The sequence below is a fragment of the Herpailurus yagouaroundi genome, unplaced genomic scaffold (assembly GCF_014898765.1).
Source record: "Herpailurus yagouaroundi ecotype Mexico unplaced genomic scaffold, PumYag 215, whole genome shotgun sequence".
Taxonomy (NCBI): domain Eukaryota; kingdom Metazoa; phylum Chordata; class Mammalia; order Carnivora; family Felidae; genus Herpailurus; species Herpailurus yagouaroundi.
Window position 1 is genome coordinate 11,275,973 of NW_024412446.1, and position 26,358 is coordinate 11,302,330.

General features: G+C 47.6%; 1 protein-coding gene across 2 annotated transcripts in view; it reads right to left on the reverse strand.

Annotated features, from left to right (window-relative positions):
- TRPV3 (transient receptor potential cation channel subfamily V member 3) overlaps positions 1–26,358 on the reverse strand; it is a 42,603-nt gene that overhangs the window by 957 nt on the left and 15,288 nt on the right. Inside the window, exons 7-18 of one of the 2 annotated variants that reach the window (XM_040455553.1) lie at positions 19,923–20,063; positions 17,872–18,152; positions 15,585–15,761; positions 14,497–14,655; positions 13,720–13,821; positions 11,756–11,829; positions 9,422–9,587; positions 7,842–7,908; positions 6,245–6,519; positions 5,096–5,208; positions 3,889–3,968; positions 8–3,385 (exon numbers count right to left, since the gene is read on the reverse strand). In XM_040455553.1, the coding sequence (XP_040311487.1) occupies positions 3,291–3,385; positions 3,889–3,968; positions 5,096–5,208; positions 6,245–6,519; positions 7,842–7,908; positions 9,422–9,587; positions 11,756–11,829; positions 13,720–13,821; positions 14,497–14,655; positions 15,585–15,761; positions 17,872–18,152; positions 19,923–20,063 (1,730 nt within the window). In that variant the 3' untranslated portion in view covers positions 8–3,290. Of the gene's footprint in view, positions 1–7; positions 3,386–3,888; positions 3,969–5,095; positions 5,209–6,244; positions 6,520–7,841; positions 7,909–9,421; positions 9,588–11,755; positions 11,830–13,719; positions 13,822–14,496; positions 14,656–15,584; positions 15,762–17,871; positions 18,153–19,922; positions 20,064–26,358 lie in introns of those variants that run through there. The other variant, XM_040455554.1, reaches the window with a different exon arrangement.

Consider the following 26,358-nt stretch of genomic DNA (forward strand, 5'->3'; position numbering starts at 1 on the left):
ATCATGATCATGACAAGGCAAAATAAATATTTATTAGAAATCGTAAAAGCATTTCTTCATTGGCACTAAAATGTTCTCTATGACTTCTTAATTTAACACAGAGCTACACACATAACACTAAAATCAAGTATGTGAATTAAAATTTACAAGGATCAGGCACATTCAGTGAGAACAAGGTGACAATCCTATGTTTGGGACCAAGATCACAGTATAAACATGTAAATCAATGCAAAAATCAAGTATGGCTTACAGGCCCGGATGAAGGCCCATCGACCTGGGCCCCGCCCAGAGCAAAAGGCCACAGTTCACCAGGCTTTGAGGAAGGAAAGGAACTTCAATAATACTGGGCTCTCTCAGGCAGGGGCCTTCTAAGAGCTTAATTACTTCACAGTACAACCTCATACCTTCTGCTACAACCCAGAGAGGAAGGTAAGCACCATTTTCATTCCAAACAGATACGTCACGTGATGTCTAGAATAATAGATTCCTCCTGAGGCAATTTAGCTCAAGGAAAATTTCTAGCCAAAACCATTATCCAAGCATGGGAGATTCCATGCCTGGAAAATGCCTACCCCTTAAATTACTGAAATGTAAATCATGAAGTTTTAAGATGTCCTTATATGCCCATGGATTCAATGTGGCATGGTGTGTGTGTGTGTGTGTGTGTGTGTGTGGTTTGGACACACCTATGTGCACACTTGAGTTTTAAATCTGTTATAGGGATCATTGGGACAATGCAGACTGCCATCATGAATCATCTGAGCAAAAAGCCCTAGCCCTCCCTGACATAACATATGTGGCAACCACAAAGGCAGACTCAAGTTTACTGAATAACTGTGCTAAAAAAAAAAAAAAAAAAAAAAAACGGAGCTGGGGGAGACCAGGAGTCAGAAACTCCAGCTCCAACAGCTCTGGTATGACTTCCTGCCTGGCTTTAAACAAATCCACTTTCCTTTCCGGGGTGTAGTTTCCAGGTGTAAAATAGGGGAACTGATCTTTTTAAATCAATGATCTCTGACTCATTGCTTCCTTTTGCTTTGGTAAACCTACCGAGGCTCAGATGATCTAGGCTGAAAGCTTTTTAAGGGATGAATATCCAGGACAGAAAATGGTCCTGCCAACAAATTCCATTCAGACCCACAGAAAACAGCTCTCCATATGTGTGAGAAGACCAAGATCCCATTACTGATTTCCATTTGCCTCACTTCCCAGGTTTTGTTCAAGTGGGAAATGGAGAGCCATGTGGCTCTGTCCATTCATATCCAAACAAAAACAATTTTGGAGTGACCAGACCATGGCACCATGGATCCAAATGGCTGTACTTCAGATCAGGGCACCTGTTCTGGATGTATGCAAGTAGGGAACTCCAGATGTAGGATGCTGATCTCCAGGCTAAAAGGACCTCGAAGTCCATCTGACCGTGATCTTTAACAACATCTTTAAAAAGTTCTGCGTAAACATCTCAAATACCTGGAGTAGTTGCTGGATGAATGGAACCAAAATCTTTGTCCTTGAAATTTCCAACCTTTGGCACTGGTTCTGCCCATCTGGAACACACGTGCTCCACCTACCTCTGTGACAACCCTCCTCCCCCAGTCTCCCCTTTCCAGAGGACATGTCAAGTGCCTGCTACCCCTGCCCACACAGGAACTTGACCCGAGCACGTCTTAGAGCCCTGGTTGGCATCTGCTGGGAATACAGGGGCTGCCGCAGACTTTGCAGGTCTCAGGCTCGCCCTTGACCTCCTCTCTCAGCCCTGGCCCATCAGGGACACAAAGGCCAAGTGTCCACTCACCCAGGGTAGTTGCCACGCAGAGCAGCCCCAAGTGGAGAAACGTACCCAGAGTGGACTGCTCGGCCTGCACTCCTCGGTTTACCTCAGCTCAGATCCACTAGCCAACTGCTAAGTTGTCTAAAAGCCAAATTTATCTTTATGCCCTTTAAAATTAAAAATTCATGATGAATATCATTGTAAGTCCACCCTCCAAGATTCCCACATGAATCCTTTTACCAGACACATAAGGCAGAGTAGATTTTCTGGCTGTCTAGGCTCCAGTGATCGGGAACAAGTCTTCTGTCCCCACTGCACCTCTGCCCCAGACTGACTGTGTGTAATTTCTGGGGGAGGAAATTGGAGGACGAGGCTCTAAATACAAGCCCTGTGCCTTGGCAAACCCTCCTTTCTCACACTCCTTCTCCTCAGCTTCAAAATTCACAGTTAACAAAAATATTAAATGCCAGAGCATTTCAGGTATTTTGTTAAATTCCTCCAACGAGAAATACTGTTGTATAATAGTAACCTCTGAGATTTAAGACCGTATAAACAGAACAGCTGCTATTTCTGTTTCAGATGAAGCCACGATCCCAGCTGGGAGGCATGCGTGACTGCAGGGCCAGGACAAGGACAAGGGCCAACTCTTCCCCCAGGTCGCAGCAGCCCACACGGGCCCTGCCTGGTGTGTCTCATGTGGACTTTTGTGTGTGTGAAGAAAAGCCTTTTGTCCCTGCTCTGGCCACCCTGAGGCCAAGTATATAATACTTATATCTGCCCCAAATCCCAAAATCTATTTTAAAGCCACATACTTCATCTGAAGTAATTTTCAAAACTGAAATGTCTTTTCTCTGTTGAAAATAAAAACCCTGTGTTAATTACTAAAAGTGTCTCTCAGTGTGAGACAGTTCAAGCCTTGACGTGCCAAGGCTCTCATTCCAAGAGTAGTTTCCTGTTCCCTGAAGGGTCCAAAAAGGCGTTTCCAGAGCTCAGTCCCCTCCTCCCCCAGGATGTCCCACTGAGTTCAGTCCCCTGTTTGTGCTGGGATGGGATCAAGAATCCCTTCAATTCTGGAGCCCAGTCACAGTAAGGGAGCCGGTGGAATGTGTGGGCTGGGATTGGGGCCGGGGGAGGGGGGGGGTTGCGTCAAGGAGATGTTGGCAGGAAGGAAGTTCTGCTCCTCAGGCCTCTGTCCCTTCCCTGCCATGCTTCTCTCCCAGCCAAGATGACCTCCAGTTGGTGAGCCCAGAGACTTCACCCTGGATTTCACTCCCAGGCTCAGGACCGCCTACCATGGATTTACACAAACTCTGCTGAGTAAAAAAAAAAATCAAGGGTGTTTCCCACTCAGACTGACCGCAGCCTCTCTCAGTTCAGTCAGCCGCTCAGCGTGAGGGTGCTTTCTGCTTGTAGGCACACAGAGCCAGGCTCCTCCACTCTGCAAAGCCCTCAGCACCAAGTCCAGGGCCAGCCAGCAGCCTCAGACGGCCCATGCCCACACCAGCTCTGCATTCTGCTCCTACACCGAAGTTTCCGGAAATTCATCTATTTCATCAAAGGCGTTCAGGGTGGTTTTGCTGTTGCTCCTGGAAGAATCTTGGATTTTGTTGAAATCTGCTTTCAAAAGAACCCCCAAATCCCTATTTTAGAAAGGCAGCACTCTGTAACATAGGCTTCCATGTCCCAATGCACCACCTAATTCTTTTTTCACCACCTGATTTTTAAAAGTTATTCCAGGTAGGGTTATAAAATGTCACAGCTGGGGGCATCTGGGTGGCTCAGTCAGTTAAGCATTTGACTTCAGCTCAGGTCATGATCTCATGGTTTGTGAGTTTGAGCCCCACATCGGGCTCTGTGCTGACAGCTTGGAGCCTGGAGCCTGCTTCGGATTCTGTCTCCCTCTCTCTCTGCCCCTCCCCCACTCTCACTCTGTCTCTCTCAAAAATAAATAAACATTAAAAAAAATTTTACTGTCAGAGCTGAAGGGGACCTGAGAAACAATTTGCTTCAACCCTCCCATTTTGCAGATGGGGAAAATCGGGGCCCTCACACATGATTTGCCTAAGATCACATGGTCAGACAGGTGTGGTGGCCACGCTTTCTGACAGCAACAGTACCTGTCCGTCTTACAGGCCCTGGATCTTCATTGAGGAAGGAGACATGCGTTTTCCATTCAGTCCACTTCACCTCATTGATCCTGCAAGTGTGATAATCATCCTACTTCTTAACTGCACCTCATTAGATGCAAACAAATAGCATGGCTTTTGCGGTGTCCTAGACAGCCCTCCTCTGTCCACCCCAGGGATCTGGGACTCCTACCTCACATGGTCATGTCAGCATTTTTAGGGTTTGAAATCTACCCAAGTCCCCATTTTCCCAGGCCTCAAGGGATTGGTCTCCTCCCAGTGTGTGGGGCCCCAAAACTCAGAGAGGTGTCAAGGGGACATCTTTAGACAGCTACAGCTGCTCCTTACTGGTCTATGGGGAAGGAGGGGAGGAGGGCCCAGGCTGAGATATGACAGTGTGAGGAGTAAACTTGTGGAAGTTTAGAAGTTTAGGGTTAAACTAGGGTTAAGGTCTCACTAGGTGAAGGTGGTTAGGGTTCAAACCCCAATAAGAGCGGGCAGAGTCTAAGGTGCTAGATTATAAATGGAGGCAGTGGTTTGGCTGAAGTTCACATTCAGAGAACATCTCTAGAATGAGGGTGTCAAAATTAGAGACACTTGTTAGGCTAAGGATGACAGCCAGAAACGGTGGTTTCCGCGGTGTGGGATTCTCAGTCAGAGAAGCTGTTTCCGGTAAGGTGATACACAGAGGGCAGTGTGTAAGGTCAGGCAGTCAGACGGGGGTAGGATCGTCAGAAAAGTTGGTCACGGCACGAACAAGCACTTTCTAAAAACCAGACAGCCTGATATCTGTCGAAAGTAGCTGTCTCACTTTCCACTTGCCAGTGACGAAATGTGCCTCGGGTCCCCTGGGTCACATGAACCCACACAGGATAGAGAGGAGGACAAAGAGCGCCAGGCCAGCAAATGTTTCCTAAACCAGACAGTGTCAGGGAGAGGCCATGGAGGCCCCTGCAGGGGGCAGAGAGGGGAACTGCAACCAGCAGTCTCCTTTCCTCTCCCTTCGGAAGCTCGAGAAACCTCATCCCAGGGCTAGCAACCCCACGAGAGCAAATTCCCTGTTCCGAGGAGGTCAGAACCGACTGTAGCTGTGGTTTGGGAAGCAAGCGGTGGCACCGTTTCTCCAACGTTCACCGCCTCATCTCTCTCTCCCCACCCAAAGACCACCACCACCCGGGGGCCCCTCTCCCTTTGTTACCGCAGACACAGCCGGAAATCTTCCTCCGCTACCTTACACAGCTCTCCCATCCGGAACCTGCTTCTCAGCCATTCTGGTAGCATTTTCTCAAACTCCAGAATCGTCCTGGCTCTCTGGGGACATAAATGAGAGTAAGCACATCAGTGAGGAGCCAGCCCAGGAAGACATCTCCACAGGGTTGTGCACACATGCGCACGTGCACACGTGCACACAAGTACATGCACACACACCACCAAACAGCCAGCTCTCCCTCCACTGGGCGCTTAATGCATAGATCCTGAGGGTTCGGCTAATCCACAGATTTCAAAAATGAAAAGCCAGTAAGTTTGGGAAAAGTGTTCAAATTGCTTTAAACATAACATAAACAATGTTTCTGGAAGTCCAGCAGCTTCCTAAGTGAAAATGTTAGGATCCTGGGATCCCACAGGGAAGAGAGGGGCAGACATCACGTAGTCCCACCTCCATGCCAGCCTTGGACTACCCCTCAGCAGTTTTCCTGTCAATAATTTGTCAAATCTATCCTGAATATAATCAACGAACCAATTAAGAAGGCCATAATAATTAGAAACTTCCTGGTCATTGCCCCCAACACCTCAGTTCTGCCTTCTGGGGCCACAGAAGGAAACTATCCTCCCACAAGTAGCTCTGCAGATATCTGAGGGAACCCTCACCTTCTTGAACTCTAGTTCCAACACCTTCTCTTGTGAGGCACAGGTTCCAGTCCTCTCTCAGGCCTGGTAACCGGTTCTGGACCATCCTATGGGGTAGTGTCCTCAGTGTATAAGGCCCACAGCGTGTAAGAGGTGGCAGCCAGGGTCGAGGACAGCAGAATTGTCCTAGGCCCTATGCTGCTCCTCTCAATGCAATCTAAGGTCACAGTTCAACATCCACGTATCACGCCATTAACTCTGAGCAGTACATGTCCATAAGCCTGGGTTTGCATCACATGTGCCGCTGTCCAGTCACACTGCCTAGACCCTCTACCCAGGGAACCTGGACTAAGACTTCCTCAAACCTGGCCGACCGCAGAGCGCTTATGCAGATTCCCAGGCCCCCACCCCAGATCCACTGGGGCAGACAGTTGTCAATACCGTGTGCTGAACTTGGTCCCCGTGAAGGCCCCTGTGCCAGGGCCTCTGCCAGGCTCACCTGTAGACGCCAGATGCGCTCACTCTCCTTGGAGACGTTCTCCACGGTCTCTCCCATCAGGGCGATGAGCATGTTGAGGAGGAGGACGAAGGTGAGGATGACGTAGGTGATGAGCAGGAACAGAAAGAGGATGGGGTACTTGGAGTTCTGTTGTATGTTCAGGTCGCCCAGGCCTATAGTGAGCTTAAAGAGTTCCAGCACCGAATCGCTGAAGCTGCCATAGGAGCTACAGTCCTTGTTGTCACTGGAACACTTCTCGATCAATGAAGCCAGGGCTGGGAGGACATAACAGGGTGTTCTCCTCTGGCTCTGTGCCTGGCTAATTACCCAACAAGCTCATGCATACTTGCACGTAGACACATGGGGCGGGGGGGGGCCGGGCCCCCCCCCCTCCCCCCCCCTCCCCCCCCCCCCCCGCCCTCCCCCGCCACATACACGCTGCAGCCCTACTGCCTCATTCTCTCTGGCCATTTAGATTCCACCTCCAGCCTCAGCTCCCGGAAGCTTCATCAGGCTGGTTCTTTGCCCTGACCTCCTGCAGAAAGCTCTTCCTGCCCAACAAAACAGGCTCCTCTACCCTGCCATTTGGCCCTTGATCACTCACAGACTTGCAGAGTTGTGAATTATAATCCACATGTATCCCTGGTTCCCCAACCAGGCTTTGGACTCCCAACTTCCTATAGCCTGGGCCATCCTCCAAGACTGTAAGGTCCTGAGTCTCTTTCTAATGCTCTGTAGGGAGACTCCCTGGCCAAGACCTGGCTTCTTTCTTCTCTTCTCTCCAACACACCATACTAGTGGCTCATTGTTGGATGGATGGATGGATGGTCAAATTAATGAGTAAATGGATGGATGAATAAATAAACAAGTGAAGGAGTAAATAAATAAGCACATTGTGGTCCAGCAAAGATACCAGAAGATGGGAATGGCTGCCTAATTTCAAATGCCAATGATCCTTGGGGGGCTGGTGGATGGGAGGAGGAGAACTGGCATGGGAAAATACAATGATATCTTTCTCTGCAGGAGTTGTAAATAAAATAAAAATAAAATCAGGTTGTACAAATGAAGAGATTTTAAATGGGGCCTCCCTATCTCCAGTCCCCAGCAGACCAGAGGCTCTCATAGATATATCCGAAGTAAACTACAAGTAACACGATGCGTGGGGCCAAAGGAGGTTATCCCCATGCATTAATTTACTCCTATTTTTCAAAGACCATTGATGAGTCCAATTTCTGCAAACTTTAGTTTTCCTATTTGTAAAATGGGGCCAAAACCACCTGCCCAGCCTACCTCAGGTTGTGGGGCCATATAACATGCTGGATGTGAATGTGGGTGGCATACCCCACAGTGTGGATGGACAAGAGTGACGGGTCTGCTTCTAAGCCTCAGTTACCTTATGATCAGGGATGATGACGCCCCCTTAGTGGAGATACTGGGAGAAGTAAAAAGACAATGCTTGGAAAATGCTTAGCATGGCAAGTGCTCCACTGGTAGGTGACATAAGTGTTGCTGAGGCTGCTCCTGTGCCTTATCATTTTGACATCTATAGAAGGTGCTTTACAAATGTGGGAGTTCCTATTATTTATAAATCAATTACCTACTCCAAATCCAAGTAAGAACACAATATATACAAACAAGAACTTCAGAACATCATGCAAAATGACCTATAAAGAAAGAAACATGATTCAAGGGTAAGGTTTGAGCACATATTCACTAGACCCTGATCTCCTTACTGCTTCCCCTCACCAGGCCCCTCACCCTAACCATGCCTTCCCTCAGGCTGTCCTCCCTTCCCCTAGACAAATCCCCCTGATGCTCCAAAGTTCAGCTCTAGGCCGACCTCCTCCAAGAAGCCTTCCTTCCCTTCCCTTCCCTTCCCTGCCTGCTCACCTCCCTCCTCCCTCCTGGAACACAGTCTGTCTCAGTCCCTGATGATTCAGCCTGTATGGGAGCACCTTTCTTCACAGACTCACATCTGAAATCCTCACACTTCCTGGGGGCAGTGGTGTGCTGGAGCCAGCACATACGCGCTCGTAAGAGCTGACGGTTACGTTTTCATGAATTTTGTAAGCTGGTGTTTAAACACAACCATTATTAAAAATTAAATCGCATAAGCTTATAATTAAGTAAATTATGTTCAAAACAAAGATAATATTCAACACTCATCACTTAGTTATTTTACAATTACCTATGCTCTTAAGGTTATTTACATCTACCGCAGCCATACGGTGTGCGTGTACTACATAATGTGTTACTGCACATCTCTTCCCGACTCTGTGTTTGATGATGTCGGTACTGGTAGCTGGAAATCAGCCATGGTAGGATTTGCACCATGGAAATTGGTAAATGGTACAAATCAGAGACATTATTCTGCTGATTGTCTAGGTCTGGAATTAAGACAATGATAGAGAAAATGTTAAGGCAGATTAAACTTCCGAATGTATCCTATCTGTAGCTGCTGTATGGTGAATTACACAATAACATTAATGAAACAGTCTTCCAGCATTTGAAAATTATCATCCAATTCAGCAAATAAGTGGCTCACATCATTGACAAACAAGGGAAGTTCCCACATAAGGCTTCATCTCACACCTTCAAGTCAAGAAAAATACCAACCAGCATTTATGCTTGCAACAATACTTTCGTCAGTTGCAACCACAGGTTGGCAACAGATGGAAGAGCTCAACAAAATCAACAAATCATTCTGCTGGATTCAACTCGCTATGTGGAATTTACAACAAAGAGCATAATTTATTTTATTATTTGTAAATGGTATACTACTCATTCTTTGCATAGTAAAATTTATAATAAACATAATGTGTGTGTGTGTATGTGTGTGCGTGTGCGTGTGTGTGTGTGTGTGTGTGTGTGTGTTTCCCAGAGAGCTGGTTGTTAAATATTTACCAGCACACCACTGCCTGGGTGTGAGCATACTTCTTCATAAAGCGTTATTCCTTCCCTGTGTCCAACAAGCCAAGTGTTTTCAGGTCTGGACACTTAAAGCCTGACCAAAGGCAAAGAGAGACGGTGGGGTTTGGGAGAAAGAGCAGAGGCTGGCCCATGAAACAAGGGCCTTTTGTTCTCCAGACCTGTCTCCCCACCTGAAAATGGACATTCTCTGAGGGCTCCCCTGCTGCAGAGCCTGCCTGTCTGCGATGCTCAAAAGCTCCAACGCACCTTCTGGATCATGACGCTGTACATGCCCATGGACTGGAATCCCCGCGTGTAGTAGAGCATGTTGGCCCAGCCCAGGGCCATGGCCAGCACAAGGCAGGCGAGGTACTCTTTGTAGGCAAACAAGTACAAGAAGACAGACAGTATCACAAGCACAGCTTGGACAAAACTGTTCAGGAGACACAGGAGACAAGGGCCTTACTTACTCCTCCTCAGCATACGGGTAGATACTCAAATCCCCAACCTCCCGCACCCTGCGGGCTAATGCCAAAGAGACAGGCGAGGCTGCCCTGGCCCCACTCAACCATGTCTGAAATCCAGCCTTGCAGGAGCCATCAGCAGATGCGAGTCAGAGCCAACAGTGGGCTGGCTGCAGCTGACAGGGACTTGTTAAAAATACAGATCCCCAGGACTCAAGGAGATTCTGTTTCAAAAGCCCTGCAGAGCAGCCCAGGCAGTTGGATGTTTTTTAAATCACCCACGTGATTCCATGTGATTTCTGAGCCCCACATAGGTCAGGAAACCACTGGGGTAGACAGGATACAGTGAATAATTGCATTTTTAACAAAAATGACAAAAACTGACCATGTCTATACTTAAAAGCCATTCATAACAAAAGTCTCCCATGACCTACTTTTTAAAATCTTTTTTGGGGTGCCTGGGTGGCTCAGTCGGTTAAGTGTCTGACTTCGGCTCAGGTCGTGATCTCACCATTTGTGGGTTCAAGCCCTGCGTCAGGCTCTGTGCTGACAGCTCAGATCCTGGAGCCTGCTTCGGGTTCTGTGTCTCCCTCTCTCTCTCTGACCCTCCCCTGCTCACACACACTCTCTCTCTCAAAAATAAATAAATATTAAAATAAATAAAATCTTTTTAAAAACTATAACATATGCTAAACGATAGATACGCTAAACAGAGATTGGTTGCACAACAAAATGAATATACTTAATGCTGTTGAACTGTACACTTAAAATGGTTAATATGGTAGCTTTCATGTTACGTGTATTTTACCACAATTAAAATTATTAGGGTACAATATATAACAAACACACGGGATCAAAATTACTCCTAAACATCGCTAACCATCAGCTATGCAGACATCTGGATAAAAAGCTCTCTTGCTTATAACATCACAGTCTCCACGGTTATAAAATATCTAAGTAGCTAAATTAGGACACAGGCATCCTTGTTTTTCTCATGCAGTGAAAAGCAAATGTTTGGGTGATCGATACATTTTGGACTGAAGTGAGGAAGCGTGTATACACCCTCCTCATCACTGTCAAAGCACCTAGGAAGCAGAAGAGAAGGACAGTGCATCGGTGCCTTTTGTCTGCACTAAAGCCAGTGGCTGTATAAATGAATTCTTCTCTGGAATTATCTTCTTTTCTCAAAGGGAAAAAGACTCCCATGTGGCTCACATCATGGGGCAGTCCTGCACCTGGCCTACCACTCACTGAAGTATCTGGGCACCCCACCTGCCCGCAGGGATGAAGAATTCCGTTCGTGCCTCTAGAAGGCAGGTACATAGGTAACAAAACACCTAGGTATTTGGAAACATTGGGCCAAGATTCAAGGTCCTATAGAGACCCAGCTTCCCAAATGCTCAAAAGAGGGGACCTACAGAGCTATAGAGCCAAACATTCTTCGTCCCATGCTGCAAATCCTGCTCCATTCACAGGCAGCAATGCCGAATCAACCTCTGTTCATTTAGAGACAAGGGTCACGTAAGCCTCTGATGTCATCTGCACGTGACCTCGTTCAGAAAGGCTGCTGGGCTGAGTTTTCTGGCTAGGGCCCTAAGGTGGTCAGCCCTCCTCTAGCATAAGATGAAGATGACTGGGAGGCTGGGGTTAAGGCTCCGCATGACTCACTTCCATGCTCTGGGCTTTGGTTTTTCATGCTACAGATGTGACTCTATGATTTCTCCAGTGCTTTCCAGCCCTGATCTGCCAGAGTCCGAGATGGTAACCTTGGACCCCCACACAACTAGAAGGAACTGGCCCAGACCATCCATCCCTTCATAAAGAAGTAAACAACACTACTAAGCCTCCTCCTGCCTTCTCTGCCCCATCTGCTGCCCAGGACTCTATGTCAGGGTGAAGTCAGTCATCACTGCAGCCTGATGGTGGGCACTATGGTAGGGTCTTCTGGTCCTCTCCATGGGCATCCTTGGGCCTCTCTTACTAGAGGGGAGAAAGGAGGTCCCTGGCCACGAGACTATGGCAGGATGACTGAGACATGGTGACGTGGGAGGATGGTCATTCCAGAGGACACAGCACCCACGACACAGGACTTGAGCCCTGCCTGTGCGGTGCTGACCAATGGGATAGACCTACTTACAAGACAAAGTGAAACCAGGCATCAGAGAGAATGGACTGCAGATCTGAGGGTCTCAGCAGGAAGATCGCCATGCCCTGAGGCCAGAAAGGAAAGAAAAGCTGTACCCTCTTCATGCCTCTCACTGGAGGATCTGAGGAAGGCAGTGTCTCCCCAGGACTGAGGCTCAGTGAGGGGGAGGGTGTGAAGGCCAAGCCGGAGCCCAAGTGAGGGATACGGAAGGGGATCTGTGCTGGCACGCAGAGGCAGCCCCAGGGTAAGCATGGCTGCACCCCCAAACTTCTCACACCTCTCACTACCCCCTTATCCCCACCCAGACTCTGCAAAGCAGTACAGCCACACAGCTCCCTGCCATTCTGCAAATGTGGCCCAGCTTCTAAAATCAACAACACAAGAAACAACGGGTACTGGCAAGGATGTGGACAAAAAGGAACCCTTGTGCACTGTTGGTGGAAATACAAGCTGGTGCAGCCACTGTGGAAGACAGCATGGAGGCTCCTCAAAAAGTTAAAAATAGAACTATCCTACAATCCAGTAATTGCGCTACTGGGTATTTACCCAAAAAATACAAAAACGCTAATTCAAAGGGATACATGCACCTCGAAGTTTACTGCAGGATTATTTACAATCACGAAACTATGGAAGCAGCCCAAGTGTCCCATGATAGGTGAGTGGATAAAGAAAATGCAAGATATATAGCTATATATCACTATATATATATATATATATATATATATATATATATATATATATAATGGAATATTATTCAGCCATAAAAAAGAGTGAAATCTTGCCATTTGAAATGACATGGATGGAGCTAGAGAGTATAAGACTAAGCAAAAGAAGTCAGTCAGAGAAAGACAAATACCATACAATTTCACTCACATGTGGAATTTAAGAAACAAAAGAAACAAGCAAGGAGAAAAAAAAAAAGAGAGACACACAAAGAGACAAACCAAGAAACAGACTCTTAACTACAGAAAACATACTGATGGTTACTAGAGGGGAGGCGAGTGGGAGAATGGGTGAAATAGGTGATGAAGATTAAGGAGTATACTTATACTGATGAGCACTGAGTAATGTACAGAATTGTTGAATCGCTATATTGTATACCTAAAACTAATAGAACACTATGTTAACTGCACTGAAATCAAAATTAAAAATTTAATTAAAAAAAAGACAAAAAAATTATACGGCCTTGCTTTGCCGCCTCTGAGCCTTTTTTTATGCTGTTCCCCATGCCCACCCTGTAATGGCCTCCTCCCCAGTGTCCTCATGCCCAATCCCACCCTCGCACACTAGAGGCCATCTCTGCTTTCAAGCCTTCCCTCCCTCTCCTATCCCCAGATAAAAGTCATCTCTTTTCCTCTGAGCACTTGTCTGGACCCCACACAGGGCCCTTTTCGTAGCCTATTTTAAAGTGCAGATATTTATGTCTATCTGAAATCCCCTACAAGACTGTGAGCTCAAAGAGGACAAATTCCCTCCCTCCCTATCACCTCCCCCCGGGGCCCCACATACAGAAGGTGTTCAGCATGTATCTGTTGATTCACTAGTTAGATGGAGGGATTGATAAGTGATCAATTGATAAACAGATGGAAAGATGGAAAATGGATGAAGGATAGAAGGACAGTGGGGAGAAATGCTGTGAATTCAGATGAATGACAGGGTCAGTGACAGGTGACTGAATGTGTGGATGGAGGGACAGGAAGATGGGTCACTGAGCGGCTGGGAGGGTAGATAAATGGCTGATAGATGGGCAGGGGGGTGGAGAGGTGGAAAGTAGGTAGGACAGACCTGCTGATCTATTTATTCTCATTTTGTAACTAAGAAATCCAAAGCTTAGAAAGGAAACGCCTCCCCAAAGCCGCTCAGTAGTAAGGCAGAGCAGGCTGGATCAAAGGCAGGCCTGCTGTCACTCTGCCTGCCTTTCAGGCAAGTCCAAACGGGCTCTGCGGCCCACTCACCTCTTTCACAGAAATGCACGTGGCCCAGATGAGCACGAACATCCTTCCCAAGAGCTGTAGCCACCCCATCTTGTGTGTCAGGGCCAAGGGGTGTGGGAGGGCCTGGGAGGAAGGGAAGGAATGGATGGGTGCAGAATGGGGAATGAGGAAGGCAGGGGTCATGCCAACTCTGGAGGGACCATGCACATACACACGCCAAACCCTCAAGTTGAGCCAGAGGCCAGCACGAAGCCTGATCTCTCTAGGGTGTGAGAGAAAGAAGGGCAGCTCCCTACCCCTGCCCCACTCACAGTGGGAGCCCGGAACGCTACGGTGAGGACACAATCCAGTCCATGTTAACAGCCCCTCACACCTCATGGCATTCGTTCGTTTCAGGACCCATCCGTATCCCGATACTCACAGGACACTCACAGCTGAAACTCTGTGCCCTGTGTAATGAATGGGAAACTGAGCCCCAGAGTGATGGGAAAGCTTGTTCAAAGTGACCTCCCCCTCCTCCCATTTCCTGTGGCCCTCACAGCAGAAACACCCAATCAGCTCTAGATTGAGATGGAGCCTGGGCAGGGTCTGGGTCTCCCAGCCCTCCAGATCTCCCCACAATAGCTAAGCACTGGAGACATATTCAGTTTCCCAGAAACTGTGAAGGATGACACTTGGGGAATGCCATGCAAATGTCTTGGTCATTCTGGGCCTCGGTTTCCCCATCTGCACGTGGGACTGCTCCCAGGTCCTGAAGCTCTGACCGTCGCCCCACCCTCCCTCCAGGCGCACACGTACCTCCTCCTCCCGGGGGCGGTAGTAGGAAACGAGAGTCAAGGTGATGTTGTAGAAGAAATAAAAGCAGAAGGACAAGAAGAACATGTACTTGGCAAACTTCTTCCACTTCATATGCAGCAGCGTGTGCAGGGGCTCCAGGGTCAGCATCTCATGCCGGTTCTGGGGGTGGAACGACACTACCATTTTCAAAGGGCCTTCATTCCAGAGGGAGCTCTGAGTCAGCACCACCCCTGGCAGAAGGGCCAGTCATTGTGTCCCATGACTGGTTGGTCTGGGAATGTTGGGAAGGTAATTTCCGACTCTGTAGGCTCCTTCCCAGTGCCCCCAGGCAGCGGCCGAACCCCACAGGAGCCAGGCTTCCAGCAGGAGAACCTGCTGCTCAGTGGGGAGCGAGGGCTACAAGGGTTATGGCCCCAACTTGGCCCCCTTCACTGTGCGACTTTAGGAAAATCCCTGACCCTCCCAGGGCCTCAGCTTCCTCATCCATAAAGTTGATAGCAATCAAACTGCCCTACCTGTCAGGCTGCCGTGAGGATTCCAGGGAGACCCCAGACAAAGCAGGCTCTGGGAAGCATGACTTTTGGTAACACATGGAGGATGAAGATCCAGCCTGCTGCCTCACTTCCCCCAAAAGCCAAAAACCTCACTGCTGATCCTCTCTCTTCCCCTCCAGCTTTACAGATCTCCCCCCTCTTGCCTACTCCAGGAAGTCCTCCCTGATTGCTCCAGCTATGCCTTCCCAGAGGGTAAGGGGGTTTTTGGAACCATTAGGGAAGAGGGGGAGAAACAGGATAGATAAGATCAACACCAGTCATCCCACCCTCGCACCCCCACTCTCACACTGCCCAGGCCAGGATTCTGGGCCCAGGAGACCCCCACCACAAAAGTTTACAACCCAAGGTCAGCTGGGAACAGGCAAATACAGCACCTGCCCTACCCCTCCCCTTTCTGTGTCAACTCTGCCTACTAAGGCAAAAGACTACAGACATGTCCAGCTAGTGGCATGGGTCTTCCCAGTGCCCCCTGAGCCCCCGGCCAGAGGCCAGCCTCCCACCCCTACTCTTCCCCAGCCCTCCCAGGAGACCCACATCAATGTTGGTGTTGTAGACGATGATTTCCAGCACTGAGTTGTCTGTTGTAGTGTCCACGTTGGTGAGGTCATAGAGGGAGGATGACACAGGCCCATACGCCCAGTCAGTAAACTTCCTGGACAGGCTCCGGAGTGGCTTCTCCTTGATCTCACGGCTGAGGATGTACTTCAAGATCTGGGGACAGGAAGAGAAACAGCTGTAGAGGAAGGCTGGGAAGATGCTCCCACCTGGATGGATTGAAGCCTGCCCGTGCGTCTGCCACCAAGACCCCTGGGCTCAGCTTTATCCGTGGAATGGGTATGAAACTTGCTGCTCAGTCTGCTTCCAGGGACTGTGAATACCAGGGACGAAAGGTGTGGAGGCCCTTTGCATGATGCAGAAAGCTGCACAATCAGCTCGTAAATCCTTGTACCAGTTGGGGACCCCATTTAGTGAAGAATCTGGGAATCGACAGTTCTGAGAACTAATTTCTGTTTGACCTGGATGTGAGAAGATACTAGAAGCTTTTCTGGCTTCCCCATCCCTCAGTCAAGACCATGCCCATTGAGGCTCACTCGCCTACTGACTGTGGGCCAGACAAGGGGTGATACAAGAGTGCCAGCCTGGCAGAGAGGCCTCGGAAACCCACTCTCCAGGTAGTGATCCTCAAACCCCACTGCATGGTAGAGTCATGAGGAACACTCAACAATCCCTTACCACCAGCTAATTCAGTCCGAATCTCTGGAGGGGGGATGCAGAGATCTGTGTTTTGTAAAGCTCCATGGGCAGTTCCAAAGCGCAGGCAAAGTGGAGAGCCACTGCTCTCCAGCTCACTGCTTCCCAAGACAGGGGCCAGGGCTTCCTGAGGCACCAACCCAAGGCCCAGGAAGAGGGTCCTGCTGGGGAGAACAGCATCAGAGCCGTGATCTCACATATTCCCATGTCATCTCATATGGGAGCCTTGTCCCCACAGCCCAGACAGAGAGCTCCCAGGGACAGGCAGGTCTCCCCATCCTGAGCCCCCAGCCTTGAAAAGCCTCAAGGAACAGGGTGTGTCTTAAGCGTCTCTGCACCCTCCACTCCTAGCATGGCGGCCACCTTGGGCATCGTCCAGAAAAGTTTTCCAAAGAACACTGAATGAAGAAGGGAAGGGACCAGGAATGAGGGGGCCCCATCCCCAGGACTGGCCACAGGGGAGCACATTGTCCTCTAGAGAATCAAGGGGACATGGGGCCATGCTCCATGCAGACACAGCACTTGCCTCAGAGGCTGGCAGGGAGGGGGCCTCAGAGGAAGCTCCACTTGCAGCCCTAATCTGACTCTCCTCAAAGCCTCCCACCAACTGTGTCCCAGCTATGGGTAGGAGACAGTGGGGAGAGTGGGGACGCACACAATTCCTCCTCTGTCGAAGCCAATCTCCAACACCTCCTTCCCCCACAAGAGAATGAAAAGGTCCCTTGTGAGCTCCAGGCCTGACCACTGGGTCTAGACCCAAGGCCCTCGGGGCACCCACCTCCCTTGTCAGCTGCCCCGAGGCTGGCACAGCTGTGATTGTTCAACAGTCCCTGCACCCACCCAGTCCTCCCACAGCCTCCCGGGAGCCTCAGTCCCCTCCCAAGGATCAGACACCATGGAGGCTGAGGAGCAAGCTTCTCTGAGCCTTGCCCCCCACCAGAATCCTGACCTTGATCTCAGACCAGGTTGTGACTCCAGCCAGCCACAGAGATGGGAGCCCACCCCAGCCCGAGTCTTCACCAAGGCTAAGCTTTGAGTTCCTCAGCCACACCACCAGGGCACAAAGGGCCGCAAGCAGTCACACTCTCTGCTGGGGACTCGGCTCAGAGGTTCAACATGAGAGACCGAGGTCTCTCCAGATCCAGAGCAGCCATTCCGGTACTCCTGTCCTCATGAGACGCTGAAGGCCCAGAGGGTCAGGCCCAGCCTCCGCTTGGGTGCCTCGCCACCTGGGAATCCTCAGCCACAAAGCACATGAGGTATTGTGTCACTGTGGTCTTAAAGCTCCCTCACTCTGACCCCAGACAAAGGGTTCCAGAGCAGGGGATAGAAACAGAGTGTTAGGGACTGAAGTCCAGACCGGGGGGCCCCACACGCTGCACCTCAGTGGTCCCGTGTGGTCACTCACTCAGAACAAACCCAACTCAGGCCAAAATGCACTTCAAGACCTAAGGCCAAGATCTTCCCCAGGCCAAGGTGTAATCTGTGGAGTCCCCAGAAAGGCCCCATGAGCTGGCAGAGTGGCAGTGAGCCTCCCCGCTCTCCTTCCTGCCCCCTCAGCAGGCCCCACCTCGGCCTTGCCCATCTTGGCAGCCAGCTGCAGCGGCGTGAGGCCATCATTGTTGCACATGGTCTCCAGCTCCCAGGTGCCACTCCTCAGCAGGATCATGTCATACATGCGCTTCACAAAGTCATTCTGCGTCTTGAAGTCCTCAGCCACTGTCACCAGCGCGTGTAGGATGTTATTTCCCCGCGAGTCCTGCGAGGTGATGTCTGTCTGCTCGTTCTCCATCAGCAACTGCACAATCTCGGGCTGGTTGGTACATGCTGCCAGGGCCAGCGGTGTCTCGCCTGGAGGGTGGTAGGGGGAGCGCCAGAGCTCAGTTCCCTCTTAGACCAGAAGAGTGTTCCCCAACCCTAGGACTGAAGCCCATATCCTTAGCAGGACGGATCCGTCAGATTCCCTGTGACTTCTCCCCACACCCGCCCTGTATGGGGGAGGCTAAAGCTACATCACTTCTATAACCTAACTGGTCTCTCTTCTACCACTCTGGCCCTCTAACACTACCTTCAGCCTTCAGTACAGCCGCCAGATTGACCCTACTAACACCTGAGACTCACCTCACCCAAAATAAAAGCTCAAGTTAGAACAAGAGCCCACAAGGCCCTACATGTTCTGACATCATCTTCTCTCTTACCCTCATAATTTCCCTCCAGGCACAACGACCTTCTTCCTTTTCCTAGAACATACCAGGCATTTTCCTACCTCAGGGCCTCTGCACAGGCCATCCGCTCTGCTGGTAGTGCTGTTTCTCAGTGTCTACATTGTTCATTCCCTCACCTCCTCCAAATCTTTTGTGCAAACGTCATCTTTTCAATGATTACCCTAACCACACTATTTAAAATTGGAATCCACCTCCTTCCTGCTCTGGAACTCCCAATTCCCCTTCCCCTGCCTTACTTTTTATTTTTTCAAGAGCACTTAGCATTTTCTAACATATCTTATGGTGTTCTTATTTATTATGTTTATTGTTGATGGTTTTCCTCCAGTGTAGAATGTAAGTTCCATGAGGGTAGGGATCCTCGTTTTGTTCACTGATACATTTCCGACACCCAGAACACTGCCTGGTATATATAGTAAGTGATCAATAAATGCTTGTTAAAAAAAGAGAAGGCAGGTGACTCACACATGGTCACACAGCAAGCCTGGGATAGAACCAGGACCGGACAACAGGTCTCCTGCTGTTTTCTTTCCAATCTCCCTCCTGTTCCCTCTCTTCATCCCTCCTTACAGACATTTCCCAACACTGTCTCCAACGGGGTCTGACGCTGGGCAATGGACTGGACAAGACCCTGTCCTCCTGGCTGCTCAGACCCAGGCTGTCCTGATTGAAAAACCACTCAGAAGAGAAAATAGGCCAGAGGTTGTCAGTCAAGGGCTAGAGTGGGAAGACAGGTTGACAAAGTTGTGTGGGCAGTTTTCTGGTGTGATGGAACTATTTATGTCCTGTCCTAATCGTGGTGGTGGTTACACAACTGTATGCATTTGTGGAGCTGAACAGAACGGTCCGTTAAAACTGTGAATTTCACTGTATCTAAAGTATATGTAATGATCTTTTCTTCACCCAGAGTGTCTTGACCCCAATTGCTTTTGGATTCTCTAACTTGTGAGTCAGGAAATTTTCCCCTCTTACTTTTGACTTCCTAGGTGCATTCCTGGAAGGCACTGGGCCCAGTGCCTGCATCAGCTCCTTACTACACTGGCAAATCATTCCCCTTCTGGGGACCTGTCTTTGCGCCTATAAAATAGGGCTTTGTCCCCCAAGTCTCGGTTCCCTACACAGGGCTGCTCAACTGGATGCCCAAGTGCCCTCTAAGATCACAGCTGACGCCCCCAGAATGCAGCTCTCCCATTCTCTCCCCACCTCTCCAGCCCCTCCCTCTCTGGTCCACCCTGGATGTCCGGTTCAGAAGGGTTTGCCCCTTGCGGCCTCCCCGGTCCCGGCTCTGTACTGCTGGGCCTTGGACATGTTGAGCAGGCAGGGATCAGCAGTGGGGGCTCCAGGCCCTGTGCCCCAGCGCCGGTTGGGGCAGCCCGTGCCGGGCGGGGGCGGTACCCACCAAAGTAGAAGCCCTCGTGCTGGTACTTGGGGTTGAAGAAGACCCCGCTGGCGTGGGCGTTGACATCGGCGCCAGCAGCGATGAGCAACGCAGTGACGTCTCCCTGCCGCCGCTCAATGGCGATGTTCAGTGCCGTCTGCCCTGCGGACAGGGTGGGGATGGGGGAGGGTCGCTCAGCGGCTGCGCCCTGGGTGACGCCTCCTCTGGGGCCTCCACACCCTCCACAGAGCCACAGCTAAACACTAGCTGCCTGTCTGGTCTGTGTCGCCCAGCTGTCAAGAATCCCAGCTTCATTCTTTGCTCCATTCATTCGCATGGACGCAAGGAATATTGATGGAGTGACTGCTCTGTGCTCCCGTGCCAGGCGCTGGGGACAGGGAAGTACATGGGGTGTGGTTTTGATTCTTTTCCTCGAGAAGCTCACGGTCTCACTGGGAATTAAGTGCTATGATACTGGGAGGGGCAAGGGCTGTGGTACCTAGAGCAGGAACTCAACATAGCCGGAGGGGGGCAGGGCCACAGTTCCCAGAAGTGACCTCTATGCTGAGACCGCTTAAGTTTATCAAGGCTGGGTGGGCTGGCTCAAGACTTCGTAGGCCAGGTTAAGAGGTTGGAACTTTATCCTGTGACTTTATCCTTATGACTGTGGGAAGTCATAAGGCATTGAAGCAGGCAAGTGACATGACCAGAGTTTGGGGTTTTCTACCTGTGTATTTTCCCATCACTCTGGGTGCAGAATTGGAGGATGCATTAGAATCAGCCCAGATTTGTGAGGAACTGTCGCTCCAGAGGAGAAAGAAATGCTGAGGCCCAAAGACCCTTAGGGGAAAGAGTCCTCAGCATGGCCTGAGGGAGTGATTGGGAGAGAAGGGGTGACTAGCCCAGGAGCTGGGAGAATGGTGCCCCAGGGACTGAGGAACAGAACAGGGGAGCAGTAGCAGGAAGGGGCTGGAGGGACCTTAACCCTGTTGGTGGAGGCTGTGGAGCCTCCAGATGGAAGGGACTGGAAGGCTGGGGGTGGGGAAGGGTCTCGGAATGCCCCACCAGAAACAGCATTTTCCAGAGAGAGGCCACCGTGCCGTGCCATACACAAAATAAAGTCCTGGTGGATTAAAGAACTTGGCGTTTAAAAAAAATGGAAAGTTCATTTATAACTAACCTTTTGGCAGCGAAGACCTTCTTAAGTTATAAAATGCAGAAACAACCACAAGAGAAAAACAAACATGTTTGATAAGATAAAAACTAAAGCTTTCTGTATTTCAAAAGACATCTTAAAGAAGGTTAAAAGGCGGGGCGCCTGGGTGGCTCAGTCAGTTAAGCGGCCGACTTCGGCTCAGGTCACGATCTCGTGGTCCGTGAGTTCGAGCCCCGCGTCGGGCTCTGTGCGACAGCTCAGAACCTGGAGCCTGTTTCAGATTCTGTGTCTCCCTCTCTCTCTGACCCTCTCCCGTTCATGCTCTGTCTCTCTCTGTCTCAAAAATAAATAAACGTTTAAAAAAATAAAAAAAAAAAAAAGAAGAAGGTTAAAAGGCAACTGATAGGCTGGGGAAAATATCTGAGATATAGAGACAGTATGTTTTTAAAAGTTCCTGATATATTAGCCAGTAGACAAACAACCTGATAGAAAACTGAGAAAAAAATTATTAACAAGCACCTCACAGAGAAGAAAATTCACAAGGCCAATGAAGAAAGTGAAACCTGTTTGGAATCATTGATAATCAAGAAAATGAAAGTTAGAATCTAACAAGTTAACACTTTTCCACTTTTCACCAGCCAGATTGGCAAAAACCAAAACCAAACAAAAGGATAATTTCCAATATTAGTGAAGGGTGAGAAGATGAGTATTTGGGGGAGAATAAAGCAGTACTTTTTGGAGGCAAATTTGGCAATTATCATTATACATTTCCTTGAACCCAGAAAATCCAAATCAAAGTATTTTCCTAGAAATGTGCACACTGAGCACAGGGTCATAGACAAGAATGTGCACTGTGAGATATTGGCGAGGATGCGGAAAAAGGGGAACACTTTTGCACTGCTGGTGGGAATGCAAACTGGGGCAGCCACTCTGGAAAACAGTATGGAGGTTCCTCAAAAAATTATAAATAGAGCTAACCCTATGACCCAGCAATTGCATTACTAGGTATTTATCCAAAGGATACAAAAATGCTGATTCGAAGGGGCACATATATTCCAATATTTATAGCAGTGCTATCAACAATAGCCAAATTATGGAAAGAGCCCAAATGTCTATTGACTGGTGAATGGATCAAGAAGATGGGGTACATATATACAATAGAATATTACTAGGCTATCAGAAGAATGAAACCTTGCCATTCGCAACAATGTGGATGGAACTAGAGTGTATTATGCCAAGCAAAATAAGTCAGTCAGAGAAAGATAAATATCATTTGATTTCACTCATATGTGGAATTTAAGAAACACAGCAGATGAACATAGGGGAAGGGAAGGAAAAATAAGATAAAAACAGAGAAGGAGGCAAACCGTAAATACAGAAAACAAACTAAGGGTTGCTGGACGGGTGTTGGGTGGGGGTGGGGGATGGGTTGAATGGGTGATGGGGCATTAAGGAGGGCACTTGTTGGGCTGAGCACTGGGTGTTATACGTAAGTGATTACTCACTGAATTCTCTCCTGAAATCATTATTACACTATATGTTAACTAACTTGAATTAAAAAAAAAAAAAAAGAATGTGCACTGTGCTATTGTCATCGTGAAAAATTAGAAAACATTCAGATAGCCATCAACAGGGGAATAGTGAAATTAGCCACAGGATAGCCATCCTCAGACTAAGCAGGTAAAAGGAGGCAGATGCTTCGGATTCTGTGTCTCCATTTCTCTCTGCCCCACTTGCCTCTTTCTCTCTCAAAAGTAGATATTAAAAAAAAATTTTTTTTTTAAGTAGACAGACTTTCATACAGACTCATATTCTGAGATGGGAAGGTGTCTGAGGCATATAGTTAAAAAAAAAAAAAAAGCAAGTCGTAGAACAATGCAAACAGCACCATTCTATTCTATGTTAAGGAGGTAAGTGAATAAATAAAACCATCTACTTCTATGTGCGCACAGACACATGTGTAGAAAGCCTAGGAAAGTCTTCCAAGTCTACACACCATAATAATCAGTTCTGGATTGGACCGTAGGAAATAGGCAAAGGAATTTTTTAACTTAATTTAAATATTTAAATGTTTGACAATGAAACTCTGTTCATGTGTTATTTATGTAATTAAAAATAGTTATGTTGAAAATTAATCGCTGGGCTTGAAAACAGTATAGCTGACAGCAGAGAATCTCTTGCTACAGAGATCAAGGGACTAAGGAACAGTCACGAGGAGCTGAAAAACGCTTTAAACGAAATGCATAACAAAATGGAAACCACCACGGCTCGGATTGAAGAGGCAGAGGAGAGAATAGGTGAACTAGAAGATAAAGTTATGGAAAAAGAGGAAGCTGAGAAAAAGAGAGATAAAAAAATCCAGGAGTATGAGGGGAAAATTAGAGAACTAAGTGATACACTAAAAAGAAATAATATACGCATCATTGGTATCCCAGAGGAGGAAGAGAGAGGGAAAGGTGCTGAAGGGGTACTGGAAGAAATAATAGCTGAGAACTTCCCTGAACTAGGGAAGGAAAAAGGCATTGAAATCCAAGAGGCACAGAGAACTCCCTTCAGACGTAACTTGAATCGATCTTCTGCACGACGTATCATAGTGAAACTGGCAAAATACAAGGATAAAGAGAAAATTCTGAAAGCAGCAAGGGGTAAACGTGCCCTCACATATAAAGGGAGACCTATAAGACTCGTGACTGATCTCTCTTTTGAAACTTGGCAGGCCAGAAAGAATTGGCACGAGATTTTCAGTGTGCTAGACAGAAAAAATATGCAGCCGAGAATCCTTTATCCAGCAAGTCTGTCATTTAGAATAGAAGGAGAGATAAAGGTCTTCCCAAACAAACAAAAACTGAAGGAATTTGTCACCACTAAACCAGCCCTACAAGAGATCCTAAGGGGGACCCTGTGAGACAAAGTACCAGAGACATCACTACAAGCATAAAACATACAGACATCACAATGACTCTAAACCCATATCTTTCTATAATAACACTGAATGTAAATGGATTAAATGCGCCAATCAAAAGACATACGGTATCAGAATGGATAAAGAAACAAGACCCATCTATTTGCTGTCTACAAGAGACTCATTTTAGACCTGAGGACACCTTTAGATTGAGAGTGAGGGGATGGAGAACTATTTATCATGCTACTGGAAGCCAAAAGAAAGCTGGAGTAGCCATACTTATATCAGACAAACTAGACTTTCAATTAAAGGCTGTAACAAGAGATGAAGAAGGACATTATATAATAGTGACAGGGTCTATCCATCAGGAAGAGCTAACAATTATAAATGTCTATGCGCCGAATACCGGAGCGCCCAAATATATAAAACAATTACTCATAAACATAAGCAACCTTATTGATAAGAATGTGGTAATTGCAGGGGACTTTAACACCCCACTTACAGAAATGGATAGATCATCTAGACACACGGTCAATAAAGAAACAAGGGCCCTGAATGAGACATTGGATCAGATGGACTTGACAGATCTATTTAGAACTCTGCATCCCAAAGCAACAGAATATACTTTCTTCTCGAGTGCACATGGAACATTCTCCAAGATAGATCATATACTGGGTCACAAAACAGCCCTTCATAAGTTTACAAGAATTGAAATCATACCTGCATACTTTCAGACCACAATGCTATGAAGCTGGAAATCAACCACAGAAAAAAGTCTGGAAAACCTCCAAAAGCATGGAGGTTAAAGAACACCCTACTAACGAATGAGTGGGTCAACCAGGCAATTAGAGAAGAAATTAAAAAATATATGGAAACAAACGAAAATGAAAATACAACAATCCAAACGCTTTGGGACACAGCGAAGGCAGTCTTGAGAGGAAAATACATTGCAATCCAGGCCTATCTCAAGAAACAAGAAAAATCCCAAATACAAAATCTAACAGCACACCTAAAGGAAATAGAAGCAGAACAGCAAAGGCAGCCTAAACCCAGCAGAAGAAGAGAAATAATAAAGATCAGAGCAGAAATAAACAATATAGAATCTAAAAAAACTGTAGAGCAGATCAACGAAACCAAGAGTTGGTTTTTTGAAAAAATAAACAAAATTGACAAACCTCTAGCCAGGCTTCTCAAAAAGAAACGGGAGATGACCCAAATAGATAAAATCATGAATGAAAATGGAATTATTACAACCAATCCCTCAGAGATACAAACAATTATCAGGGAATACTATGAAAAATTATATGGCAACAAATTGGACAACCTGGAAGAAATGGACAAATTCCTGAACACCCACACTCTTCCAAAACTCAATCAGGAGGAAATAGAAAGCTTGAACAGACCCATCACCAGCGAAGAAATTGAATCGGTTATCAAAAATCTCCCAAAAAATAAGAGTCCAGGACCAGATGGCTTCCCAGGGGAGTTCTACCAGACGTTTAAAACAGAGATAATACCTATCCTTCTCAAGCTATTCCAAGAAATAGAAAGGGAAGGAAAACTTCCAGACTCATTCTATGAAGCCAGTATTACTTTGATTCCTAAACCAGACAGAGACCCAGTAAAAAAAGAGAACTACAGGCCAATATCCCTGATGAATATGGATGCCAAAATTCTCAATAAGATACTAGCAAATCGAATTCAACGGCATATAAAAAGAATTATTCACCATGATCAAGTGGGATTCATTCCTGGGATGCAGGGCTGGTTCAACATTCGCAAATCAATCAACGTGATACATCACATTAACAACAAAAAAAGAGAAAAACCATATGATCTTGTCAATCGATGCAGAAAAGGCCTTTGACAAAATCCAGCACCCTTTCTTAATAAAAACCCTTGAGAAAGTCGGGATAGAAGGAACATACTTAAAGATCATAAAAGCCATTTATGAAAAGCCCACAGCTAACATCATCCTCAACGGGGAAAAACTGAGAGCTTTTTCCCTGAGATCAGGAACACGACAGGGATGCCCACTCTCACCGCTGTTGTTTAACATAGTGCTGGAAGTTCTAGCATCAGCAATCAGACAACAAAAGGAAATCAAAGGCATCAAAATTGGCAAAGATGAAGTCAAGCTTTCGCTTTTTGCAGATGACATGATATTATACATGGAAAATCCGATAGACTCCACCAAAAGTCTGCTAGAACTGATACATGAATTCAGCAAAGTTGCAGGATACAAAATCAATGTACAGAAATCAGTTGCATTCTTATACACTAACAATGAAGCAACAGAAAGACAAATAAAGAAACTGATCCCATTCACAATTGCACCAAGAAGCATAAAATACCTAGGAATCAATCTAACCAAAGATGTAAAGGATCTGTATGCTGAA